General features: G+C 36.5%; 1 protein-coding gene across 3 annotated transcripts in view; it reads left to right on the forward strand.

Moving 5' to 3' along the window:
• The window catches only part of FOXJ3 (forkhead box J3), a 125,178-nt gene that overhangs the window by 61,168 nt on the left and 39,747 nt on the right, over window positions 1-24,263 (forward strand). For all 3 annotated transcript variants that reach the window (XM_010862668.1, XM_010862667.1, XM_010862669.1), the window contains exon 5: window positions 15,764-15,847. In XM_010862668.1, coding sequence (XP_010860970.1) covers window positions 15,764-15,847 — 84 coding nt within the window. The remainder of the gene's footprint in view (window positions 1-15,763; window positions 15,848-24,263) is intronic.

Raw genomic sequence — 24,263 nt, forward strand, 5'->3', positions numbered from 1 at the left:
AATATAAAGCTGACCCCTGAACAATGCATGGGTTAGAGGCATTGACCCTCTGCCAAGTATAATGTGTAGTTAGCCCTTGGTATACATGGTTTCTGTGAATCCACAGTTCCACATCTCCCAGATTCAACCAACTGCGATTATGTAATATTGTATTTAATATTGAAAAATGTGTGTATAAGTGGACCCGTTCGGTTCAAACCTGTGTTGTTAACCGTATTGTATCCTCTGTTAGACTGTTGACTTCTTGAGGTTAGGACATGGAGAGTTATTCATCTCAACTGTAAAGCAGGCACTCTTAAATAATGTTTTATGGCATCTTCTATGATCTGCCCCATCAAGTTGATTCTCAATAAGATTGAATAAATTATTGTAATAGTCTTGTTTGACACAATTTACTATTTGTGTTCATAACTCTCTAAGGTTGTGAATAAGAATTGGTAAAATTTTTCTTAGCTTTAAAGCAGGCTTATTATAAAAGAAGAGGAATTGTAATTTATATTTGCTTTATTACAATTTCTGATGAGTAATGAGGGTATATGAATCTGACTAAAAGTCTTCTTAATAGAGTTTCAAGATTATCTGTGTTATTAGAGTTCTATGAAGCTAGTAATTGCAATCAGATTTAATTTTTAAATGATATTTAAATCATTAAAAAATAAAAAACCAACACCCATGAAGCTTAACTATATCATGTACTAAATTTTAACCAGTTGGAGATTTGTTTAGTAAATCTTGTGCTGTCAGCTTTTCTTTTGTGCAGAACTTAAAAGCTTTTCTCCACTTTTAATTAAATAATATCATGGGGGTATGGCAGGTGATTAAGTAATACTACATTATTCTTTGCAACTGTTCTTTTTGAATCAGGATTGTCTTACTATTATGCAGCCAAAACAGTACAGAAATTGAATCCTGGTAGGTTAATAAAGTAGAAGGCAATGGCACCCGACTCCAGTACTCTTGCCTGGAAAATCCCATGGATGGAGGAGCCTGGTAGGCTGTAGTCTTTGGGGTCGATAAGAGTCAGACACGACTGAGCAACTTCCCTTTCACTTTTCACTTTCATGCATTGGAGAAGGAAATGGCAACCCACTCCAGTGTTCTTGCCTGGAGAGTCCCAGGGACGGGGGAGCCTGATGGGCTGCCGTCTATGGGGTTGCACAGAGTCGGACACGACTGAAGCGACTTAGCAGCAGCAGGTTAATAAAAGCTTTTAACTTTTAGCAGTAGTCTTTTTAAAGTTTTGTTTTTATCAAATACATCATTTGGAGAAGGAAATGGCAACTCACTCCAGTTTTTTGCCTGGAGAATCCCATGGACAGAGGAACCTGGCAAGCTACAGTCCATGGGGTTGCAAAGAGTAGGACACGATTGAGCAACTAACACACACAAATACATCATTGTTCTTATTGATTTTAGTCATTGTAGTAAAATATACATTTGATATGATAAATATCATACATTTGATAGTGTATTTATACTAATAGTCATTTTTATTTTCAGTCTCAAGGTGAGATTTAAATACCAGTTCTTAATTGATTTCGGTCAGAAGTAAATGTAAATCTCATAAAGTAGATTTATATGAATAAAATCATTTTGGTTTTTAATATCAAAATAAGATTTTTTTTTTAAATAAGTTCTGTTGCTTAAAACAGTTTGGAAAACGTTAAATTTAGCCCATTTTATAGATGAGGAACTAAGGTCCATAAATGAGGAATGACTCACTCAAGTTCAGTGTGGAATTAGAACCCAGGTGTATTGGCTAGACTTACTTGCAAGTCACAGGAACCTATTACAGACTAACTTAAGGGAGAATATATCTGCAGGAGGGACTGAAATGGGAGCCAGATTCTTCAGTTGTATCACTGGGGATGTCTCTTTATATCTGTTAGTTCTACTAGCTTCTCTCATGGCTTCATTTTTAGCCAGATTTGTGGCAGAGATGGCCGTCAGCAGCTTCTGGCACATATTCACTTAGTTCAGTAACCCTTAGCAGTGTTTGGTGCCCACCCCACCAAATCCCTGGAGTACAGCAAACATCTTAGAATGAATGCCCAACAAGGAGACTACAATTGGTTTCTTGGTTCCTACTACTGGTGCCTTTTCCATTCTACCAGTCAGTCTTCCTTGAAAGGGAAGCCAAAATGTTAGTTAAGTTTTGGTACTTATGAATTGTTTTTTTTTTCTTTTTGTATTACAGTGTTTCCTGGCATTTGAGGAGCTTTTCCAAAACCACCCTCACCACAGTGGGAGAAAACCATTGAGCCAAGGTGGGGTGGGAGTAGTTTTTGGTCTTGGGTAATGGGTGTATTTTAACCCCTTAGGATTTGCAGGCTTCTGCCATGATCCAGATGGGTCCAAAGAGGTTGAGTTAGAAGTAGCTCATACAGCTTTTTTCCCATAATTCTGTGGTATATAACTCTGTTCAGTGTATCCACCAGAGAGGTGTAGTGACCAACTTAAACTTGAGAAGTTCTTGTTGAATTACAGGTGCTTTTATATGACTACTTATTACTGACTCAATCCTTATTTTCTAGTAATTTTTGTCATAAAAGCCCTTAATATTTGATACTCTCCCAATATACCCTAATGGTCTGAAATCCATTTTTCTTAGTTCCCTGAAACTAAATGCAAACAGCTACTTTATTGCTCTCTTTAAAAAGAAAATCAAAATGAAATTGTATTTTGCACTCATAACTCTGCTGCCTTTTTTGGGACAGATTTGTTTCCTTTCCCCTGATGACAGCCCTGTTTCTGCATCCTGTAATCTGTCTGTCTCCTTTTTTTTTTTTTTTATTCCTGTCTTTTATCTCCTCGCTTACCATTAGCTTTGTATTTTTGTCTGTTTTTTAATCTAATTTTTGCCAAAAGTCTTCTCATTCTGCAGTTCACACATGCCTCTTTATTTTAGAAATAAGTATTTTTGCTCATATTATGAAAAGACAAATTCTATCAGCTAAATTTTGTTTTAAAAAAATAGAGTTCTCTTTTTTTGCTTTCCAGCTTAATCTTTTCTCAACCTTGTTTATTCTTCTCTAAGTCAGGAAAATGATACTTTGACTTTAAAGGAGATAAAAGATTATAAAAGGTAGTTTCAGCAATTGTATAATTAATAGCAGGAGTGGGCTCTGGAGAAATTAGATGATAATTAAGACCCCATGAAGGCCACCTGCCTGGCGTGGGAGAGATAACTGCAATGAATTCATTGTAAGAAGAGTTCTTTGTTTTTTGGTTGGTTTTTCTTACCTGGATTGGGGAGGTTGTAAAATGCTCAACGGCTGTGGAGATTGGGGATCTCCTGATTTGTAAAGAAACAGCAAACTTACTACTAGAGGGTTAATTTTTAAAAGCTCTGAGATAGTGATTATTTTCTACTCCTATCCTCTGTCGTAGTATAGGAGACCATAACATAGTTGACAGATTGCTTTTGTTCAAAGTGTATTCTTTTTTTGGTCCATGTTAGTACTGTATTGTATTTATTTGTAAATTGTCTCTTATTTATTGGAATTCTGTTTGGGTCATTTCATTTGTAAAGCGTTGTAGAAAAACTGGAAAGGTTTGAGAAAACATAAGATACAGCATTGAGTGATAAACAGTGTTGCGAGAATTATAGATATGTACCTTGAAGAAGGAAGATAGTGTAATTTTAATACTAGCCTTAAAATAGATGCATGATTTTTGTGAGGAAGAAGTTGACCTCTTATCTGTGTCTTTGACTAAAACCAAACACGAAGTGGAATTTAAAGATAGGCAAAAGTTTTCTTGGACAAAAATAAGGACGTTACGTTTATTGGGGTGAAAAAAAAAAACCCCAGGGTTCCCAAGGGAGGCTTTAGAGTTTGCCACTTTTAAAGCACCTCAAGGAGAGAAGAAATTAGCAACTTTCGTAGTAGCTTTAACTCATGATAGGTAAGAACACCAGTTGAAGACTGAGAAGAGGACTTGATCAGGTTTAGCTGAGGGACCCATCAGAACACAGCTGAGATAGAATGAGTAATTAAGGGAGCTAATGTAAGTACTAACATGAAGTCAGGAATGAAGAAAATGCGTTGGTACCAAGGGTGCATGTTAAGACAAGAGTAGTTATGAATGTGAGACAGTCCCTTAGACAAACCAAGGTTAGAAAGCCCAGAGTAAGCGTTAAGAGGGGCATTCAGAGAGGGTTTGAAAGATTGGGATAGATAGGAGGTGAGGGTCTGATTCAGAGAGATAGCACTGCAGAAACAGAAAGAAGTACTGGCATACAACGCTAACAAGACACGATTAGTCAAAGCAGTTTAGTTAAGAACTGTGTTTTATTTGCACATAACAGTATTCTCTATTCTCTTCTTAGGAGCAGTATATATAACATTTTGTTGGTGGTGGTCTCCTTTCCATATCTACTTTTTTAAAAAATAATTTTTTGCCCTCAGATTAATTTTTTAATTGCCCCTTGGTAGTCAGCACTGCCTTGTCCCCCACCCCAAGCCCTGGAAACCAACCACTGATCTATTTTCTGTTCTTATAATTTTGCTTTTTCCAGAAATTCAAATAAGTGGGACTCATTCAGTAGGAGGCCTTTTGAGTCTAGCTTCTTTTACTTAGCATAATGCATTCGAGATTGATCTTTGTTGTTTGGAGTATCAGCAGTTCCATTTTGTTTCATATAGCCAGTCTTATGGATTTGCCACAATTCAATCACCATTTGAAGAACATCTGGGTTATTGCCAGTCATAAGTTCATTTGAACGTGAAGTTTTCTTTTAGACTTAGAACAGTAATTAACTTGATAAATCTAAGACACAAGACAGTGTTGAATTTAACCTGAACTAGTAACGTATATGTAATAGTTATTATATGTGAGTCACTCAGTTCAGTTCAGTTGTTCAGTCGTGTTCGACTCTTTGCGACCCCATGGACTGCAGCACGCCAGGCTTCCTTGCCCATCACCAACTCCCGGAGTTTACTCAAACTCATGTCCATTGAGTCAGTGATGCCATCCAACCATCTCATTCTCTGTCGTCCCCTTCTCCTCCTGCCTTCAGTCTTTCCCAGCATCAGGGTCTTTGCAAATGAGTCAGCTCTTCACATCAGGTGGCTAAAATATTGGAGTATCAGCTTTAGCATCAGTCCTTCAGGACTGATTTCCTTTAGGAAGGACTGGTTGGATCTCCTTGCAGTTCAGGGGACTCCCAAGAGTCTTCTCCAGCACCACAGTTTAAAAGCATCAATTCTTCAGCACTCAGCTTTCTTTATAGTCTTAACTCTCATATCCATACATGACTACTGGAAAAACCATAGCGTTCACTAGACGGACGTTTGTTGGCAAAGTAATGTCTTGACTTTTTAATATGCTTTCTAGGTTGGTCATAACATTTCTTCCAAGGAGTAAGCGTCTTTTTATTTCATGGCTGCGGTCATGATCTGCAGTGATTCTGGAGGCCCCCCCGCCAAAAAATGTCTGCCACTGTTTCCCCATCTATTTGCCATGAAGTGATGGGACCAGATGCTGTGATCTTAGTTTTCTAAATGTTGAGCTTTAAGCCAACTTTTTCACTCTCCTCTTTCACTTTTGTCAAGAGGCTCTTTAGTTCTTCTTCACTTTGTGTCATAAGAGTGTTGTCATCTGCATATCTGAGGGTATTGATATTTCTCTCACATGACCTTCTAAATTTTGTATAAATATACCTCATTTTATTGTGCTTTACAGATATTGCATTTTAAAGAAATTGACGTTTGTGTCAACCCTGTATCAAGCAGGTTTATTTGGCACCATTTTTCCAGCAGCATATGCTCACTTCATGTCTCTGTGTCACATTTTGGTAATTGTTGCAGTATTTCAAACTTATTTTTATTACTTTATTTGTGATGGTGATTTGTGATTGGTGATCTTTGATGTTACTATTGTGATTGTTTTGGGGTACTAGGAACCACATTCACATAAGACCACAAACTTAATTGATAAATGTTGTTTGTATTCTGTTAAACTTACTGGACTTTCCTCCAATTTTCATTTCTCTTCTTCTCCTTGAGCACCCCTATTCCCTGAGACACCAATATTTAAATTAGGCCAACTGATAACTCTGCAGTGGCTCCCAGGTGTTCACGTGAAAGGAAGAGTTGCATGTCTGTCACTTTAAATCAAAAACTAAAAATGGGCTTCCTTGGTGGCTCAGTGATAAAGAATCCTCCTGCCAGTGCAGGAGACATGGGTTCAATCCCTGGTCCAGGAAGATCCCACATGCCATGGAGCAGCTAAGACCTTTGTACCACAACTTTTGAGCCTGTGCTCTGGAGCCTGGAAACTGCAGCTACTGAGCCCTCGTGCTACAAGCACTGAAGCCTGTGCGCCCTAGAGCCTGTGGTCAGCTACAAGAGAAGCCGCTGCAGTGAGAAGCCCATGTACAGCAGCTAGAGAGTAGTCCCCACTTGCTGCAGCTAGAGAAAATCCTGAGCCAGCACAGCCCAGAAATAAATAAAATTTTTAAAAAGTTTCACATTGAAAGAAAAATGATTAAGCTTAGTGAAAAAAGCATGTCAAAAACTGAAATAGACTGAAAGCTCTTGTGCCAAACATTTAACCAAGTTGTGAGTGCAGAGGAAAGGTTCCTGAAGGAAATTAAAGTCCTCCTCCACTGAACACACAAATAAATGATAAGAAAGCAAAAATAGTGTTAATATTGATATGGAAAAAGTTTTAGTGTATGGATATAAGATCAAATTAGCTACAACATTCCCCTAAGCCAAAGCCTAATCCAGAGCAAGGCCCTAACTCTCTTCAATTATATGAAGGCTGAGAGCTATAAGGAGGCTGCAGAAGAAAAGTCTGAAGCTAGCAGAGATTTGTTCATGAGGTTTAAGGAATGAAGCTGTCTCCATAACATGAGAGTGCAAGGTGAAGCAGCAAATGCTGATGTAGAAGCTGCAGCAAGTTATCCAGACAGTCTAGCTGAGATAATTCTTTGTGATGGCAACACTAAACAACAGATTTTCAGTGTTGACAGAACAGCCTTCTACTGGAAGATGATGCCATGTAGGACTTCTATAGCTAAAGAGGAGAAGTCAGTGCCTGGCTGCAAAGCTTCAAAGGACAGACTGACTCTCTTGTTAGGGGCTAATGTAGCTGGTGACTTTAAGTTGAAGCCAGTGCTCATTTATCATTTTGACCACCACAATATGTCTGACAACATGATTTACTCAGTATGTTAAACCCACTGTTGAGAAAGAAGTGTGTTTCGTAAGGATCTAGCTGCCATAGTGATTCCTCTGATGGATCTGGGCAAAGGAAATTGAAAGTGCTCTGGAAAGAATCCAGCATTCTGTATGGTGTTAGAAACACTCACAAATTCATTGGAAGAGGTCAAAATATCAACAGTAACAGAATTTTGAAAGAGGTTAATTCCAACTGTCATGGATGGCTGGGAGGGGTTCTAGACTTCAGTGGAGAGGTAACTGCAGATGTGAAGTGGAAATAGAGAACTAGAATCAGAAGTGGAGCCTGAACTACTGCAAACTTTTGACAAAACTTCAGTGTTGAGGAATTGCTCCTTAGGGATGAGCAAAGAAAATGGCTCCTTGAGATGGAATCTACTCCTGGTGAAGGTGAAGATTGTTGAAACAACAGCAGAGGAATTTAGCATATTACATAAACTTGGTAGAGAAAGCAGCAACAGGATTTGAGAAGATTGATTCTGATTTTAAAAGAGATTCTGTGGGTAAAATCCTATCAAATAGCATTACATGCTACAGAGAAATAGTTCATGAAAGGAAGAGTCAGTTGATGTGGCAGACTTCATGGTTGTCTTATTGCCACACAGCTACCTCAACTTTAGCACCTACTATGTTGAATAGTCAGCAGCCATCAGCATAGAGGCAAGACCCTCCCTCTGCCAGCAAAAAGATTATAACTACCTGATGGCTCAGTATTGATGGTTAGTATTTTTTAGCAGTAAAATATTTTTAAGTTAAGGTTGTACATTGTTTTTTTTAGACATAATGCTGTTGCACACAATAGACTACAGTATAGTGTAAACATAACTTCTATATGTACTGTGAAACTAAAAAATTCATGATTTGCTTTATTGTGATATTTGTTTTAAATTGTAGTGGTCTGCAACTGAACCTGCAATATTGCTGAGGTATGCTTATAGTACTTTTGTTGGAATTTAACATGGTGTATTACTTAGGAAAAATTTTATAGGGAGCTTGCCTAGCAGTCAGTGAAGGAAGTTAAAGAGACTGATGTCAGTGTGACTTTGATAAGAGTTGAAGTTGCCTCAGCTCCTGAATCAGGTGAAACAAGTGTGGATTTAGCAGACACAGATTTCAAAACAGCCATTATAAATATGTTGAAAGAATTAAAATAAAACATACTCTAATAATTAATTAATGAAGAGAGAGGGAATTTGAATAGAGATGGAAACTAGAAAAGAACCAAAGAAAAATTGTAGAGATGAAAATACAATAACTAAATGAATAATTTACTGAATGGCTTTAACAAAATATTGGATACACCAGAAGAAAAGATCAATTGATCAGGAACATCTGAGAATTATAAATGTATGTGGCCAAAAACAGAGCTTCAAGAAATCAAAAATTATCAGAACTAAAAAGAGAAATCAACAAATCCACAATTTTTAAATTATGGTGTAGTTGATGTAGTGTATTGTAGAAGTTTCAAGTGTATCACATAAATAATAGTGATTCACAATTTTTAGTCATATTTATAGTTATTATAAAATATTGACTATATTCCCTGTGCTGTACAATATATCCTTGTAGCTTATTTATTTTACACATATACCCAGGAGTGGAATTGCTGGATTACATGGTAGTTCTATTTTTAGTTTTTTGGGGGGAACCTCCATACTGTTTTCCACAGTGACTCCACCAATTTACAGTCCCACCAGCAGTGTACAGGAGTCCTCTTTTTTTTCACATTCTTTCAACATTTGTTATCTGTGGTCTTTCTGATGATAGCCATTCTGGGTATGAGGTGGTATCCCATCAGCATTTCCCTGATGATTAGCGATGTTGTGTGAACTGTTAAATTGACATTAATCCCTTCTAAATGATGAAGTCTTTGAGATGTATATTTTTTGACTAGAGGAATTAGATTAGGAAGAAAAAACAAAAAGATACTTAGGAAATTCCAAACATTTAGAAATTAATGTAGTTCTAACATATCTCTGGGTCAAAGACATCATAAGAATATTAGAAAATATTTGAACTGAGTGATGAGAGCAGAAAATATAAAAATTTAAATACTTTTATTTGAAAAATCAGAAGGGTCCAAAATCCATTACTTTAAGCATCTTTCTTAAGAAGTTAACAAATAAGAACAAGTTGAATCCAAAGTAAGTAGAAGGAAGGAAATAATAAAGGTAAATAAATAAAATAGAAAATAAACAAAAAGCAATGAAACAAGAAGCAACAATGCCAGTCTTACACAAATTCTTACCAAAAAAAACATGAATGAAGAAACAGTTCATTTCGTCAGCATCACCATGATGGCAAAGAAGTAACAGATCTATAGACCAGTATCTTTGTGAACTTAGACCCAGTAATCTTTAACACAATATTAGCAAATTAAATTCATTGATATATAAAAGGGAAAATAGATCATGAGCAGGAAGGATTTGTCCCAAGAATGCATTGCAGGTTGAAATTAAAAAACCAATTGATTTAACTCACCGTGTGAGTAGAAGAAAACTGAAAAAAATAATATCTCAAGCGTAGAAAATTTTTACAAAATTTGATACTTATTCAGCAAGCTAGGTATATAAAGGAATTTCCTTTATTTAAAGACATCTATAAAAAAACCTACATTTTATGTCATATTTCATAGTGAGACACTGAATGCTTTTGCTCTGAGATTGAGAAATAAACAAAAATGCTTATATTCACTGTTACCATTGTTCTGTTAAAGGTTCAAGCCAATGAAGGCAAAGAAAAAAAAGACATCCAGGTTGAAAAAGAATATTTCTTATGTTTGCAAGTGACTTTATTGCATATGTAGAAAATCCTAAAGAGTCTGTGGAATAGCTGGTAGAACTAATAAGTGAGTTTCGCAAGTCATAAGATACAAGTCAGTACAGTTTTTTTTAGTTTTAATTTTTTAATGCTATCAATTAATGGTTGGAAAATGAAGTTTAAAAGAAAAGCAGTTCCATTTACAATAGCATCCAAAATAGTGAAATACTTTAGGGATACATTTTAACAAAATATATGCAGCCTATTTATTGAAAATTGTAAAACACTGCTGAGAGAAATAAAGCAAGACCAAAGTAAATGGAAAGATATAGCATGTTTGTGGAATAGAGGACTCGTAGATGTCCGTCTTCCCCAAATTGGTTTATAGAGTTAATGCAACCCCAATAAAAATCCTAGCAGGCTGCTTTTTAAGAAATTGACAGACTGATTCTCTTAGTCGTATGGAAATACAAAAGACCTAGAATTGGCAAAACAATTTTTTGGGGGGAAAAAAAGATTGTAGGACTATAGTGCTTGATTTCAAGACTTTCTATATAGCTATAGTAATCAAGACAAAAGGGTATTAGCACAGGGGTAGATGTGTAGATCAGTGGAACAGAATAGAGTTCAGAGGTAGACTTACATATATATCCAGTTGATTTTGGTAGAGATGCCAGTGTAATTCACTGGGGAAAGGACATAGTCTTTTTCAAGAACTGTTTATGTCTTGGTGGAAGAAAAATTTATATTGATCCTTAACCTCACACTTACACAGAAAGTTAACTGTATATCTACCTCAGACAAAAGACTTGTTATTTAAAAAGTATAAACAATTCTTAAAAATAATCAAAAGTCTTATATAACCTAAATAAACCATATGGTCAAATTTATGAATGACTGCTTTGCAAAGGATGATACCTGGATGCCAGTAAGCACATGCAGAGATGCCTGTCAACATTATTCATGATGGAAATGCACGTAAAAATCACTAAGGTACAACTGCACATCCCCTGCTGCTGCTGCTGCTGCTAAGTCGCTTCAGTCCTGTCCGACTCTGTGCGACCCCTAGATGGTTGTAATTGGTAAGACTTAAATACCAAGTGTTGTCAAAGACACGGAGCAGTTCAACTCATATATTGCTAATCAGTTCAGTCGCTCAGTCGTGTCCGACTCTTTGCTACTCCATGAATCGCAGCACGCCAGGCCTCCCTGTCCACCACAACTCACGGAGTTCACTCAGACTCACGTCCATCGAGTCAGTGATGCCATCCAGCCATCTCATCCTCTGTCGTCCCCTTCTCCTCCTGCCCCCAATCCCTCCCAGCATCAGAGTCTTTTCCAGTGAGTCAACTCTTCGCATGAGGTGGCCAAAGTACTGGAGTTTCAGCTTTAGCATCATTCCTTCCAAAGAAATCCCAGGGCTGATCTCCTTCAGAATGGACTGGTTGGATCTCCTTGCAGTCCAAGGGACTCTCAAGAGTCTTCTCCAACACCACAGTTCAAAAGCATCAATTCTTGGGTGCTCAGCCTTCTTCACAGTCCAACTCTCACATCGATACATGACTACTGGAAAATCTACTCACATCCATACATGACTACTGGAAAATCCATAGCCTTAACTAGACAGCCTTTGTTGGCAAAGTAATGTCTCTGCTTTTTAATATGCTGACTAGGCTTGCAGTTAGTCATTGTCATCTCCAATGGCCAGCCACTGTGCTGCTCATCTCAAGGCTCTTGTCTCCTTTGCAAGGCTTCTTGAACCACCACTGCACTATATGTTAGCAATTCCTGGGCCAATTGCATTGTTGATGTTGCGAGTTGTCTCTGCTGCTTTATGACCCATTTTGAACTTGAATAAAATCACTTGAATTTGCTTTTTGTCTAGCATCATTTCTGTAGTCTAAAATAAATGTAAAATAAACAGCAAGTAATAAATCATTGGTTAAAAAAAATAGAAAAATGCACATTAAAATGATGTATAACATAACCACATTTGTTTAAGAATGTATTCCAATATCAAATGGCAAAGTTCATCAGTGCAAAACCACCATTACGTTTGCACCAACCTAATAAACACGTAGTGGATAGGGTTAGGCTTATGAACAGTTGTTTTCTCTTTTGTTGATCTATTTGTGATAAATTACAGCCAGTCATATTTTGTGTGGAAGGACAGGTACATATTAGTTTTTGTAGTTTTATTAAAATGTTTAATAACAAATCACTGTAATGTTTGGACAGTAAGTGGTTTCTCAGATTAATACAAATATACACACTCATGCAAAACAAACTAAATACTGAAATTCATCATTTCCATGAACAGTGATTTAAACTGTTGTCCATTGAATTTGAGTATTTTTCTTCCTGCTTCACTTTCAACTTTAGTAACAGCTGGGTGTAGAACTTTTTCTTGCTTTGCTTATTTTGAGACCTGCTAGCCTGAACCATAGTTATGAAATTGTTGTTTTAATTGTTAGTGCTTAATTTCTGTAGCATTTACATTTTACATGATTCTTGGCAAGTTTACGTCAGGTCTGGTAGGCTTATTAGCTGAAATGCAGTGACCACTTAGAAAAGATAACGTGGAAGAATGCCCCAGTATGGCTGGGTGTGAAGTGAGATACACTGCCTAGATTAGGACCTGGGGAAGCCTGATGTTATACCCCGTACTTGGCACGGTTTGTGCATTATCTTCCCTCTACCCCCATTCTAACACATGTTTATTGAGTACTTACTCTGTGTCTGATGTGGTACCTGGCACTGTTGATATAGAAATGAGTTTCTATGCTTTAAGGAATTTGTAGCCTAAAAAGGGTGTGCTGTATGTGCATGTGTGTGTGTGCTCTAAGTCACTTCAGTGGTATATGACTCTGTGACCCTGGGAACTGTAGCCTACCAAGCTCCTCTGTCCATGGGATTCTTCAGGCAGCAATACTGGAGTGGGTTGCCATGCCCTCCTCCAGGGGATCTTCCCAACCCAGGGACTGAACCTGAGTCTCTTATGTCTCCTGCATTGGTAGGTAGTTCTTTACCACTGGTGCCACTTGGGAAGCCCCATAAATAGTATAGAGAGAGCTTGTAGAGAGAGAGATGAATTCTTGAGTATTGTAAAAGGGTCAGAGAAGGATTCCTTTAGATAACATCTGAGCTAACATTTGGAGGTGGAATATGAGTTTGTCAGTGGTAAGGTAGCTGTTATAGGCAAGGAGATAAGCGTGTAGGACAGGCACAGATGCATGAATGAACATGGTGTATTTAAGGAGGTATATTCAGATAATTCATGCGGGGTACCACGATTGATAGATGAAAGCTGCACTTCCCCTCATTGTCAAATGCCAGTTTCAGTTCAGTCGCTCAGTATCTGACTCTTGGCAACCCCATGAACCCCAACACACCGGGCCTCCCTGTCCATCACCAAATCCTGGAGTCCACCCAAACCTATGTCCATTGAGTCGGTGATGCCATCCAGCCATCTCATCCTCTGTCGTACCCTTCTCCTCCCACCCTCAATCTTTGCCAGCATCAGGGTCTTTTTAAATGAGTCAGCTCTTCGCATCAGGTGGCCAAAGTATTGGAGTTTCAGCTTCAACATCAATCCTTCCAATGAACACCCAGGACTGATCAATCTCCTTTAGGATGGACTGGTTGGATCTCCTTGCAGTCCAAGGGACTCTCAAGAGTCTTCTCCAACACCACAGTTCAAAAGCATCAATTCTTCAGCGCTCAGCTTTCTTCACAGTCCAACTCTCACATCCATACATGACCACTGGAAAAACCATAGCCTTGACTAGACGGACTTTTGTTGGCAAAGTAATGTCTCTGCTCTTTAATATTCTGTCTAGGTTGGTCATAACTTTACTTCCAAGGAGTAAGCGTCTTTTCATTTCATGGCTGTAATCACCATCTGCAGTGATTTTGGAGCCCAGAAAAATAGTCAGCCACTGTTTCCACTGTTTCCCCATCTATTTGCCATGAAGTGATGGGACCGGATGCTATGATCTTAGTTTTCTGAATGTTGAGCTTTAAGCCAACTTTTTCACTCTCCTCTTTCACTTTCATCAAGAGGCTCTTTAGTTCTTCTTCACTTTCTGCCATAAAAGGGTGGTGTCATCTGCATATCTGAAGTTATTGATATTTCTCCCGGCAATCTTGATTCCAGCTTATGCTTCTTCCAGCCCAGCATTTCTCATGATGTACTCTGCATATAAGTTAAATAAGCAGGGTGACAATATACAGCCTTGACATACTCCTTTTCCTATTTGGAACCAGTCTGTTGTTCCATGTCCAGTTCTAACTGTTGCTTCCTGACCTGCATACAGGTTTCTCAAGAGGCAGGTCAGGTGGTCTGGTATTCCCATCTCTTCAGAATTTTCCACAGTTCGTTGTGATCCACACAGTCAAAGGCTTTGGCATAGTCAATAAAGCAGAAATAGATGTTTTCCTGGAACTCTTCCTTTTTTGATGATCCAGCAGATGTTGGCAATTTGATCTCTGGTTCCTCTGCCTTTTCTAAATCCAGCTTGAACATCTGGAAGTTCACGGTTCACGTATTGCTGAAGCCTGGCTTGGAGAATTTTGAGCATTACTTTACTAGCGTGTGAGATTAGTGCAATTGTGTGGTAGTTTGAACATTCTTTGGCATTGCCTTTCTTTGGGATTGGAATGTTGTCATTGCATTGTCATTGTCAAACATTGCCTGGAAAAGCAACCTGGGAAGACTAATTAAATGATAGAGGCCAAGATTAAACTTGATTCTGGTCCTGGCTCTCAAATTCTTGGTTGAACAGGCTTTTATTTTTTTGAGCTTGGATTTCCTCGTTCGTATATGTGGAAACTATATAATATTTGCTTTTCAAGATACTTCTCGAGGAAGTCACAATTTGAGGGCCTGGAATACAGTAGGACATCAACATGTATTTTTGAAAGAGTGGTCTGAGAACTTTTATCAAAAAATAAGGGAGAATGAATAGTTAAAATTAGAATAAACAATAAAAGATATATCTATAGACCATTGCTTCCCAGGGTACACTTATTGTATAAAATGTGATCAAGAAAGTTGTTTTATAAAATGTTTCACTTACTTGTTTAGTTTTCGTGAGGTCCCAGGTTGCAGAAACTACACATCAGATTCTGGCAACTTCCCTGGTGGTCCAGTGGTTGAGAATCCTCCTTCCAGTGCATGGGGCGTAGGTTGGATCCCTTGCCGGGAACTAAGATCGTACATGCCATGGGGCAGCTAAGCCTGTGCACCGCAACTAGAGAGCCCTTGTGCTGCGGTGGAGCTTGTGCACTGCAATGAAAAGATACTGACGTAGCCAAATAAATAAATATTTTAAAAAATTGTGTAGGCATTGCAAGTTATTACTGCAGAGAAAAGCAAGGAAGCTGGGAAGGAAAAGACCATAAAATAGCAAATTAAAAAATAAAATTAAGGGAAAAAATTAAAAGAAACATTCTCTTTCCCTTGAATGTCATGTGCTGTTGTAATGATCACATATGTTCAAATAAGATTTAGTATATGTACATTTTAAATGTCTTTGGATGGTCATTTTCCTGTTTTTATTTGCCTGTGACATATTTCTTGGACTTGGCTTCTTCAGATTGTGATTTTTTTTAATCTTTAATAATTAGTTATAAATGGACTTCTTTTCTTATGTAAATGTTTACTTTTCCCAGTTGAAAATTAGTGTTTCCTCTCACTCTACTCTCCCATTGTATCTGCAGAATGTTTTCTTTTGAAGCACAGGATTGTGAAAGTCCATGTTTAATGTTATAGAATTGCTGTAATATACTGTTAATATTTGTTTCTTTACCTTTAGGGGTCCTATTGGGCAATAGACACCAATCCGAAGGAAGATGCGCTGCCTACTCGGCCAAAGAAGAGAGCACGATCTGTAGAACGGGTAAAAAGCTCTTTATCACTAGTTTAGTATGATGGGGTTATTATTTTGGAAATATAGATCTCAAAAATTCATATTTGTATAATGCTGTAATTTCCAATATTACAGTAAGTATAACTGTAATGAAGGTAATATTTTACTTGGGTGACATTTTCTGTTTTTTTTTCAAAACATTTTGAGACTTATTTGATCCTGACAGCTCTTGAGTGAGGTGGGCAGTTTAGCAATCAGGTAAAAGGGTTTTTGTTTGTTTATTTGTTTTGTAATTAGGGCACAGTTATCTAACTGAAGGTTGAATCCAGGGCTCTTCATTTGCTACTCTTCCCTCTCTGCATCATTGAGGACTGGTTTTAGGTAACAAAACCATTCACTTTGACTGCAGATAATCAGTCTGATTATATTGAATTTTCCTGATTATCCTCAAAATGCCTTTTCCTGATTCCAACTATGTAATAATTATTTTGTGCACAAAAGTGTAAGGACCTCAAGCTGGGCTTAAATTGGGATTGGATGAGCCATGAGGTACGGCAGCAGTGGAATTTAGTCAGGCAAATTTATGGTGCCAGCAGAGGGAATTCAAGTACTCTAGTTACTAAGCTTTGCAAAATTAAAAGTGAACTCTCAGGTCAGAACCCTTTTTGGTTTTTTACAAACCAGAATTTAAAAAGGTTTATATTGATGGTATAGTTTTATGGTAATAGAGTTTTAAGGCTGAGATGATGAGCTCTGTAGGTAATGGTTTGAGAGGAAATGACCTTCGGTTATTGCTGTCAAGCTTTTGTTTTTTTTAAACATGCGACTTGTTTTTTTTTTGGTATCTTTTTAAAAATTTATATTCTATTTTTTAAAGTTTATTTTTAGTTAGAAGAGAATACGGACTTTTATTGTGTGAAAATGTGGAGAACACAGTGTTTAGCAGCTACTGCCAGAATTTGAAGGAAGGGGAGAAGAGTCCACATCATTTAACCCAGAGCGTTAGCATGGATGATTTTATCTTGAGGCTGAAGAATTGTGGTCTCTACCATTTGCTCTCTCCTTCTGAATTTCCTGGAACTTGAATATTTTTGGAAATTTGAATTGGTAGTTGGGTTGACAACTGGGCATTCTGTTTGGATATGAAGCCTGGCTTTTATTCTGTTACCTTGTTTCATAATTCTTAGAGCAATATTTCTTTATTTCTAAGAGCATTCTTTTTTTTTTTCTGAAGACCATATTGTCAGTTTTATAATGGAAGTCTATGAAAATATAGTATTCTGATTACAGAATTACATTTTATATACTAAGTATATGTTTTTGAATGTGTATTTGAACATGTATTTTCTATATTTTCTGCTGTTTATATTTTTATCTTTTAAGTTTAAAGCATTTAAAAGATCCAACAATTTGCCTTTGTAATATAGTGCCATAAAATATCCAGTACCAGAGCCTTTCAGTTAGTATAGTATATTTTTGCCTGAGCTTTGTGTTGGTTGCTACTGTAGGAGAGGAGCCTAAAGAAAGAGAACAGCTGTGAGCAGAGTATGTCTAATCAGGGAGACAGATGTTGTTTAATACAGAGTACAAGCTCTCACAAATACTCTGAAAGGTAATATTTTTACAAAACATAATTTTGTGCCCTGATAAACTGATGTGTCTGTACTTGTTTATTTAGAGGGTTTTTGGGGAGCAGGTAGTATTTTTATTAGGACACAATTTGTATTTAAGTGTACTTGTATTAAAGTAGTTACTGGGTTTTATCTAAGGGAGTACCTAAGATGGTCAAATAGTATGATTGTTAAACATTTAGAACTTTTTGTCAAAAACTAAACATGACCCACAGGTTGAAACTTGAAAGAGTTTTAAAATGTAGATGGTAAAATATGTTGACATCCCTGAAAGCTTATTAAACTTCTGAAATGTTATTTCTTTGTCCATGTGTAAACATCACAGTTCTATGTGAAATATTAATGTATGTCACAAATTTTTGAAGAAAGAAGAGTTTTTAATGTAAGAGAAGCAATTTTTAAAAATGCACGTAATAGTATCTTCATGTCTTAAAGGAAAAGTAAAGCCTGATTGTTATCTCCAGCCTAGTATTCTTAACACAATTGTCTGGACTATCTTCCTGTTCCTCCATTTACTTGAATAAACCTCTGTTCTCTTTTGTCCATTGTGGTATTACTTTTTTCTTTTCTTAATCCTTGAATATGTATCAATAAATGCCTTTCATTTTCCTTTTTCTGTTTTCTTTCATCATCTTACCATGTTTTCTTTATTTATCATAAAGTAGACATGAATACCTAAAAAGAATTATTAATAAAGTTTAGCATGGTGAAGATGAATGGGCTCCATGACTAGGATTCCTGTGTTTTCCTTCTGGCCTTACTATTTACATCTTTTGTGACTTTTGGCAAATTGTTAGAATTTTTGAGCTTCAGAATCCTCAACTGTAAAGGAAAAGGATAGAAGTCTTAACAGCTGCCATGGACTAAATGTGTTCCCCTAAATTCATATGTTGAAACCCTAATCCCAGTGTGATGGTATTTGGAGCTGAGGCCTTTGCTAGGTAATTGGATCAGGACTGTGAAGCCCTCATAAATGGAATCAGCGTCATAATAAGAATAGGCCAGAGAGCTGGTTAGCTCTTTTCTGCCATGTGAGAATACCAATGAGGATACCTGCAAAAGAGCTCTCACAAGAACCTCAGCATGCTGGTACCATGATCTTGGACTTCCAGCCTCCAGAACTGTGAGAAATAAATTTCTGTTTTGATAAGCCACCAGTTTATGGTATTTTGTTATAGCAACCTGAATTAAGATAACAGCATAATAAAAATATAATTGAGTTTATGTGGTAGATGTTTTTTAAGAATTTTATGTATATTAAATTATTAATTTTTATAGCAAATCCAAATGATGAAAGTGATAGACACAGATGTTAATTTGTCCAAGGGTACAAAGGACAGTAGTAAGTACCAAGGCCAGAATTACGAACTCAGTCTGCCTTAAGGGTCTGTGCTGTTTACAGTTGCACCGCACTGCCTCCAGTATTTGCTGTGCTGAAGATCATAGCACTCAATCAGATTTCTTTTCATCTATACATATCTTATTATGAGATAATGGGCTTTATTTATTTTTGGATCTGAATACTAATTTTTTTCTTTAATGCTATTTAAAAGTATTTTTAAGTCAGTTGATATACAACATTATATTAGTTTCAGGAATATAACATAGTGATTCAATATTTTTATAGATTATACTCCATTTAAAGTTATAAAATAATGGCTATATTGCCCTGTGCTATACAATATACCTTTGTTGCTTATTTATTTTATACATGGTAGTTTCTCTTAATCCCATACCCTTTACCTTGCCCCTGCCTTCTTCATTCATCTCACTGGTAACACTAGTTTGTTCTCTATATCTAAGAGTCTGTTTCTCTTTTGTAATTTATTTTTGTTTGTTTTTGAGATTCAGCATATAAGTGATGACATAGAATGTTTGTCTTTGACTTATTTCACTAAGCATAGTACCCTCTGAGTGCATCCATATTGCTACAAATGGCAGAATTTCATTCTTTTTTATGACTAATATTCCTTCATACACACACAGATTTATATATATATATATCTCATTTCTTTATCCAGTCACCTGTTGAGGGACACTTACATTGCTTTCATATCTTGACTGTTGTAAATAATGCTGCTATGAACGTTGGGGTGCATGTATCTTTTCAAATTAGTGTTTTCGTTTTCTTCAGGTATATACCCGGGAGTGGAATTGCTGGATCATATGGTAGTTCTTTTTTTATTTTTTGAGGAACTTTCATATTATTTTCTATAGTGCTGTGCCAATTTACAATCGGAGAAGGCAGTGGCATCCCACTCCAGTACTCTTGCCTGGAAAATCCCATGGATGGAGGAGCCTGGAAGGCTGCAGTCCATGGGGTTGCTGAGGGTCAGATACGACTGAGCGACTTCACTTTCACTTTTCACTTTCATGCATTGGAGAAGGAAATGGCAACCCACTCCAGTGTTCTTGCCTGGAGAATCCCAGGGACGGGGGAGCCTGGTGGGCTGCTGTCTATGGGGTCACAGAGAGTCACGACTGAAGTGACTTAGCAGCAGTAGCAGCAATTTACAATCTCACCAGCAGTATACTAGGGTTCCTTTTCCTCCACATCCTTGCCAGCATTTGTTTGTAGACTTTTTGATGATAGCCATATTTACAGGTATGCAGTGATATTGTGATTTTGATTTGTGTTACTCTGATGATTGGTTACTTGTTAAGCATTGTTTCATGTGCCTGTTGTTCATCTGTTTATCTTTTCTGGAAAAGTGTCAATTCAGATCTTTTGCACATTCTTTTAATTGGGTTGTTTTTTTTGATGTTGAGTTGTTTGAGCTTGTTAATATATTTGGGGTATTAACTCCTTATTGGTCACATCATTTGCAGATGTTTCTCATATTTAGTAGGTCTTCTTTTTGTTTTGTTGATAGGTCCTGTTTGTTTACTTTTGCTTTTGTTTTTGCCTTAGGAAACAGACCCAAAATAATAATGCTATGATTTATGTCAATGAATGTTCTACATATAGCCTTTTCTAGGAGATTTATGTTTTTTGGTCTTACATTTAGTTTTTAATCCATTTAGAGTTTTATTTTGTAATAGAGTTTAAGTTTGTAAATGATGTAAGAAATGTTCTAATTTCGTTTTACATGTAGCTTTCCAGTTTTCCCAGTTTTTCATGTACTGAAGAGATTCTTCTATTGTACAGTATATCCTTGCCTCCTTTATCATAGATTAATTGGCCATAGGTGTATAGGTTTATTTCTGGGCTCTGTTCTGTTCCATTGGTCTTTGTATCTGTTTTTGTGCCAGTGCCATGCTATTCTCATGACTGTAGCTTTGTAGTATAGTTTGAAGCCAGGGAGTGTGATTTCCCAGCTTTGTTTTATTTTTCCCCCTCAAGATTGCTTCGGCAAGTTAGGATCTTTTGTGGTTCTGTATAAATTTTAGGATTAGTTATACTTCTGTGAAAAATGTCATGGGTATTTTGATGAGAATTGCATGAGGGCTGTAGATTGCTTTTGGGTAGTATGGTTATTTTAACAATATTAGTTCTTCCAGTCCATATACATGGGATATCTTTCCCTTTCTTTGTATATATCTTTCGTTTCCTTCATCAGCATTTCATAATTTTCACAGTATATGTATTTCATTTCCTTATTTAAGTATATTCCTAGGTGTTTTTACTGTTTTTGATGCAATTTTAAATGGCATTTTCTTGCTTTTTCCTTCTGATAGTTCATTATTGGTGTCTAGAAAAGCAACAGATGTCTAAATATTGTATCTTACAGCTTTACTGAATTCATTTCCTAGTTCTGAGAGGTTTTTTTTTTTTTTTTGGCTACAGACTTTAGGGTTTCTATATATAGTATGATGTTATCTGCAAATAGTGACAGCTTTACTTATTACCTTCCAATTTTTTCCTGTCTGATTCCTGTGGTTAAGGCATCTGGTACTATGTTAAATAAGAAATGGCAAAAGTGCAAATTCTTAGCTTATTCCTGATTTTAAAGGAAAGGTTTTCAGCTTTTCACTATTGAGTATTGGCTGTTAGTTTGTCATGCATGGCCTCCTTTATGCTGATATATTCTTTGTATACTAACTCTGATCAGAGTTATCATTGTATCATAAGTGAATGTTTAGTTTTGTCACATGCTTTTTTTGTGTCTTTATATGTTGTTGAATTTGGCTTGCCAATATTTTGTTGAGTATTTTTGCATCTATATTCGTCAGAGATACTGGCTTGTCATTTTCTTTTTTTGTAGTGTCTTTGTTTGGTTTTGGTTCACCAGATCTCTTCATTTTCAGAGAACCCACCACATTTAATCTATATCTATATATGCGTACACACATATATATAATTCTCATAAATACTATTACAAATGACAACAAATTACTATATAATTAAAGCAACATGTTAGAGCAAGCAGTGGGAACTAAAGTGACTCAAAGTAGAAAATGCTTCTGTGGGAAGGCCTATAGGAAGAGGAGTAAGACTTATAAATTTGATGCAGAAGTATAACTTTTTTACATAGAAAATAGTAAAAGATTGGGGACTAACCTAGTTGGTTCAGTGTTTAAAACCCTGCACTTCCACTTCAAGGGGCACAGGTTTGATCCCTGGTTGGGAAACTAAGATTCTGAATTGTTACACAGAGTGGTTTTGTTGTTTGAAGTGAACTCTTACCACTTGCCTTTCTCTCTGAGGCTGAGTCTGAATGAGGGAGGCTTTAGTTAAAGGTATATATGGGCAGAGGAAGGAATGCAGTCTGCATACTCTCAGAACTCTTAGAACTGGAAAACATTTCAATGGACAAACACATACTGAGTGTACATTGTGTGGGAGGTACTACATGTTGCCTCCATGAGATACATTGAAATATAATTTCTTGAGAAATGCTACTCATTTTTGTAGACCAGAAAGTGTTTCATAAGGGATTATTTTGATCAATGGGTAGGATTTACTTTTTTGTTTTTTAACAGTATTGTTGGAGATAGTTTATGTACAGCTAATTGAATGTTTAAAATTTACAGTTTGAGGATTTTTGTCATGTGAAGTTATTACTAGTTGACAGTATGAACATTTCTTTCACACCCAAAGTTTCCTCATTTCCTGTTGTAACTTGTGCTTCCCGCCAGTCTTATCCCAGACAACCCGATCTGGGGAGAATTAACATCTTAACAATATTATTTCAAGCCATGAAAGTGTGATATCTTTCTATTCATTACATTGTTAATTTTTCTCAGGAATATTTAGTTTTCAGTGTAGAGGATTTGGATGTTTCCAGTTCAATCATGAATATTTTAGATTTGGATGCTATATGTTTAAAGTTCAGTTTTTTGCTGCTAGTGATAAAAATGTAATTAATTTTTGTACATTAAACTTGTATCCTGCAATCTTGTTAATTCTAGTATTTTTTACAGATGCCTTGGAATTTCTATAATTATGTTATATGCAAATAGTTTTCCTGTGTCTTTCCTTCCTCCTCCTCTGTCTCTTCCTAGAACCTTACTGCAGTGATGAGAATCTCTCATTTCAAGTCTTTACTTGAAATGAGAAAGTGGGCATCCAGCCTTATTTCCATTCTTAGGAGGAAAGTATCCAGTCTTTCACCCCTAAATATGACATAGTCTGTAGGGCTTTTGTAGATGCTGTTTATCAGATTGAGGAAGTTCTCTAGTAAGCCCAGTTTATTGAGTTTTTATCATGAATGGGTGTAAATTTTTTTAACTGCTCTTTTTGTTCTTATTGAAGTGATTATATGACTTTTCTTTTATTCTGTTTGAGTGTTGAATTACATTGATTGCATTTGAAATGTTGAACTTGTATTCCTTGGATGAACCCTTACTGAGTCATGATATATCATCCCATTAACGTATAGTTGGATTCGTTTGCTAATATCTGAAGGATTTTCGTATCTGTGTTCATGAGGGATGTGGACACAACAAAAATCAGGTAGTCAGAACATTAAAAGATTATGTTCAAGAAAACTAGACCTCTCAAGTTAATGAATTTAGCACTTTTCTATGTATGGGAAGATGCAAGAGTCTGGGCTCATTGAAATCATTCCTTTGATAGATTATGCACCTTAGTATCTAGGGTCAGTATCCTGTTTTTCTCCATCCTGAATCGCCTCAGGGTGCACAGTTGACGGTGGCTGATGGCTTGATGGCCTTATCATCTTCTGTTTACTGATTTGACAGGTGACATTTTTCGTCTCTAGTAATATTGGCTAGGTTTTGATATTAGGGTTATGCTAGCCTCATAAAACTGATAGGGGTATATTCCTTCTATTTTCTGAAAAATTAATTGACTGGTAGATTGATATATCTTCCTTGAATATTTGAGAAAATTCATCAGTGAAATCATCTTGACCTGAAGCTTAAGATTTTTTTATGTGTGTGGAGGCTCAGCTTGTAAAGAATCCGCCTGCAATACGGGAGACCTGGGTTCGGTCCCTGGGTTGGGAAGATATCCTGGAGAAGGGAAAGGCTACCCACTTCAGTATTCTGGCCTGGAGAATTCCATGGACTGTTGTAGTCCATGGGGTGGCAATGAGTTGGACACAACTGAGCAAATTTCCCTTTCAGTTTCACTTTTAATAGTTACTTTGTTATGGGACTGTCACATTTTCTCTTTTTATTCCAGTTTTGGTAACTTATGTTCTTAAGGAATTTTGTCCCTTGTATCTAAATGGTTATATTTGTTAGTATAGAGTGGATCATAATATTCTCTTACTTTAATATATATAGAGTCTGTAGTAATAACTCTTTTCATTCTTGATATTGATTATTTGTTTTCTCTTTTTTCTTCATTGGTATAGCTAAAGGTTTGTCAATTTTGTTAGTCTTTTAAGAATCGGGTTTTGTCTTTA

This window comes from Bison bison, unplaced genomic scaffold (assembly GCF_000754665.1).
Source record: "Bison bison bison isolate TAMUID 2011002044 unplaced genomic scaffold, Bison_UMD1.0 scf7180017864484, whole genome shotgun sequence".
Classification (NCBI taxonomy): domain Eukaryota; kingdom Metazoa; phylum Chordata; class Mammalia; order Artiodactyla; family Bovidae; genus Bison; species Bison bison.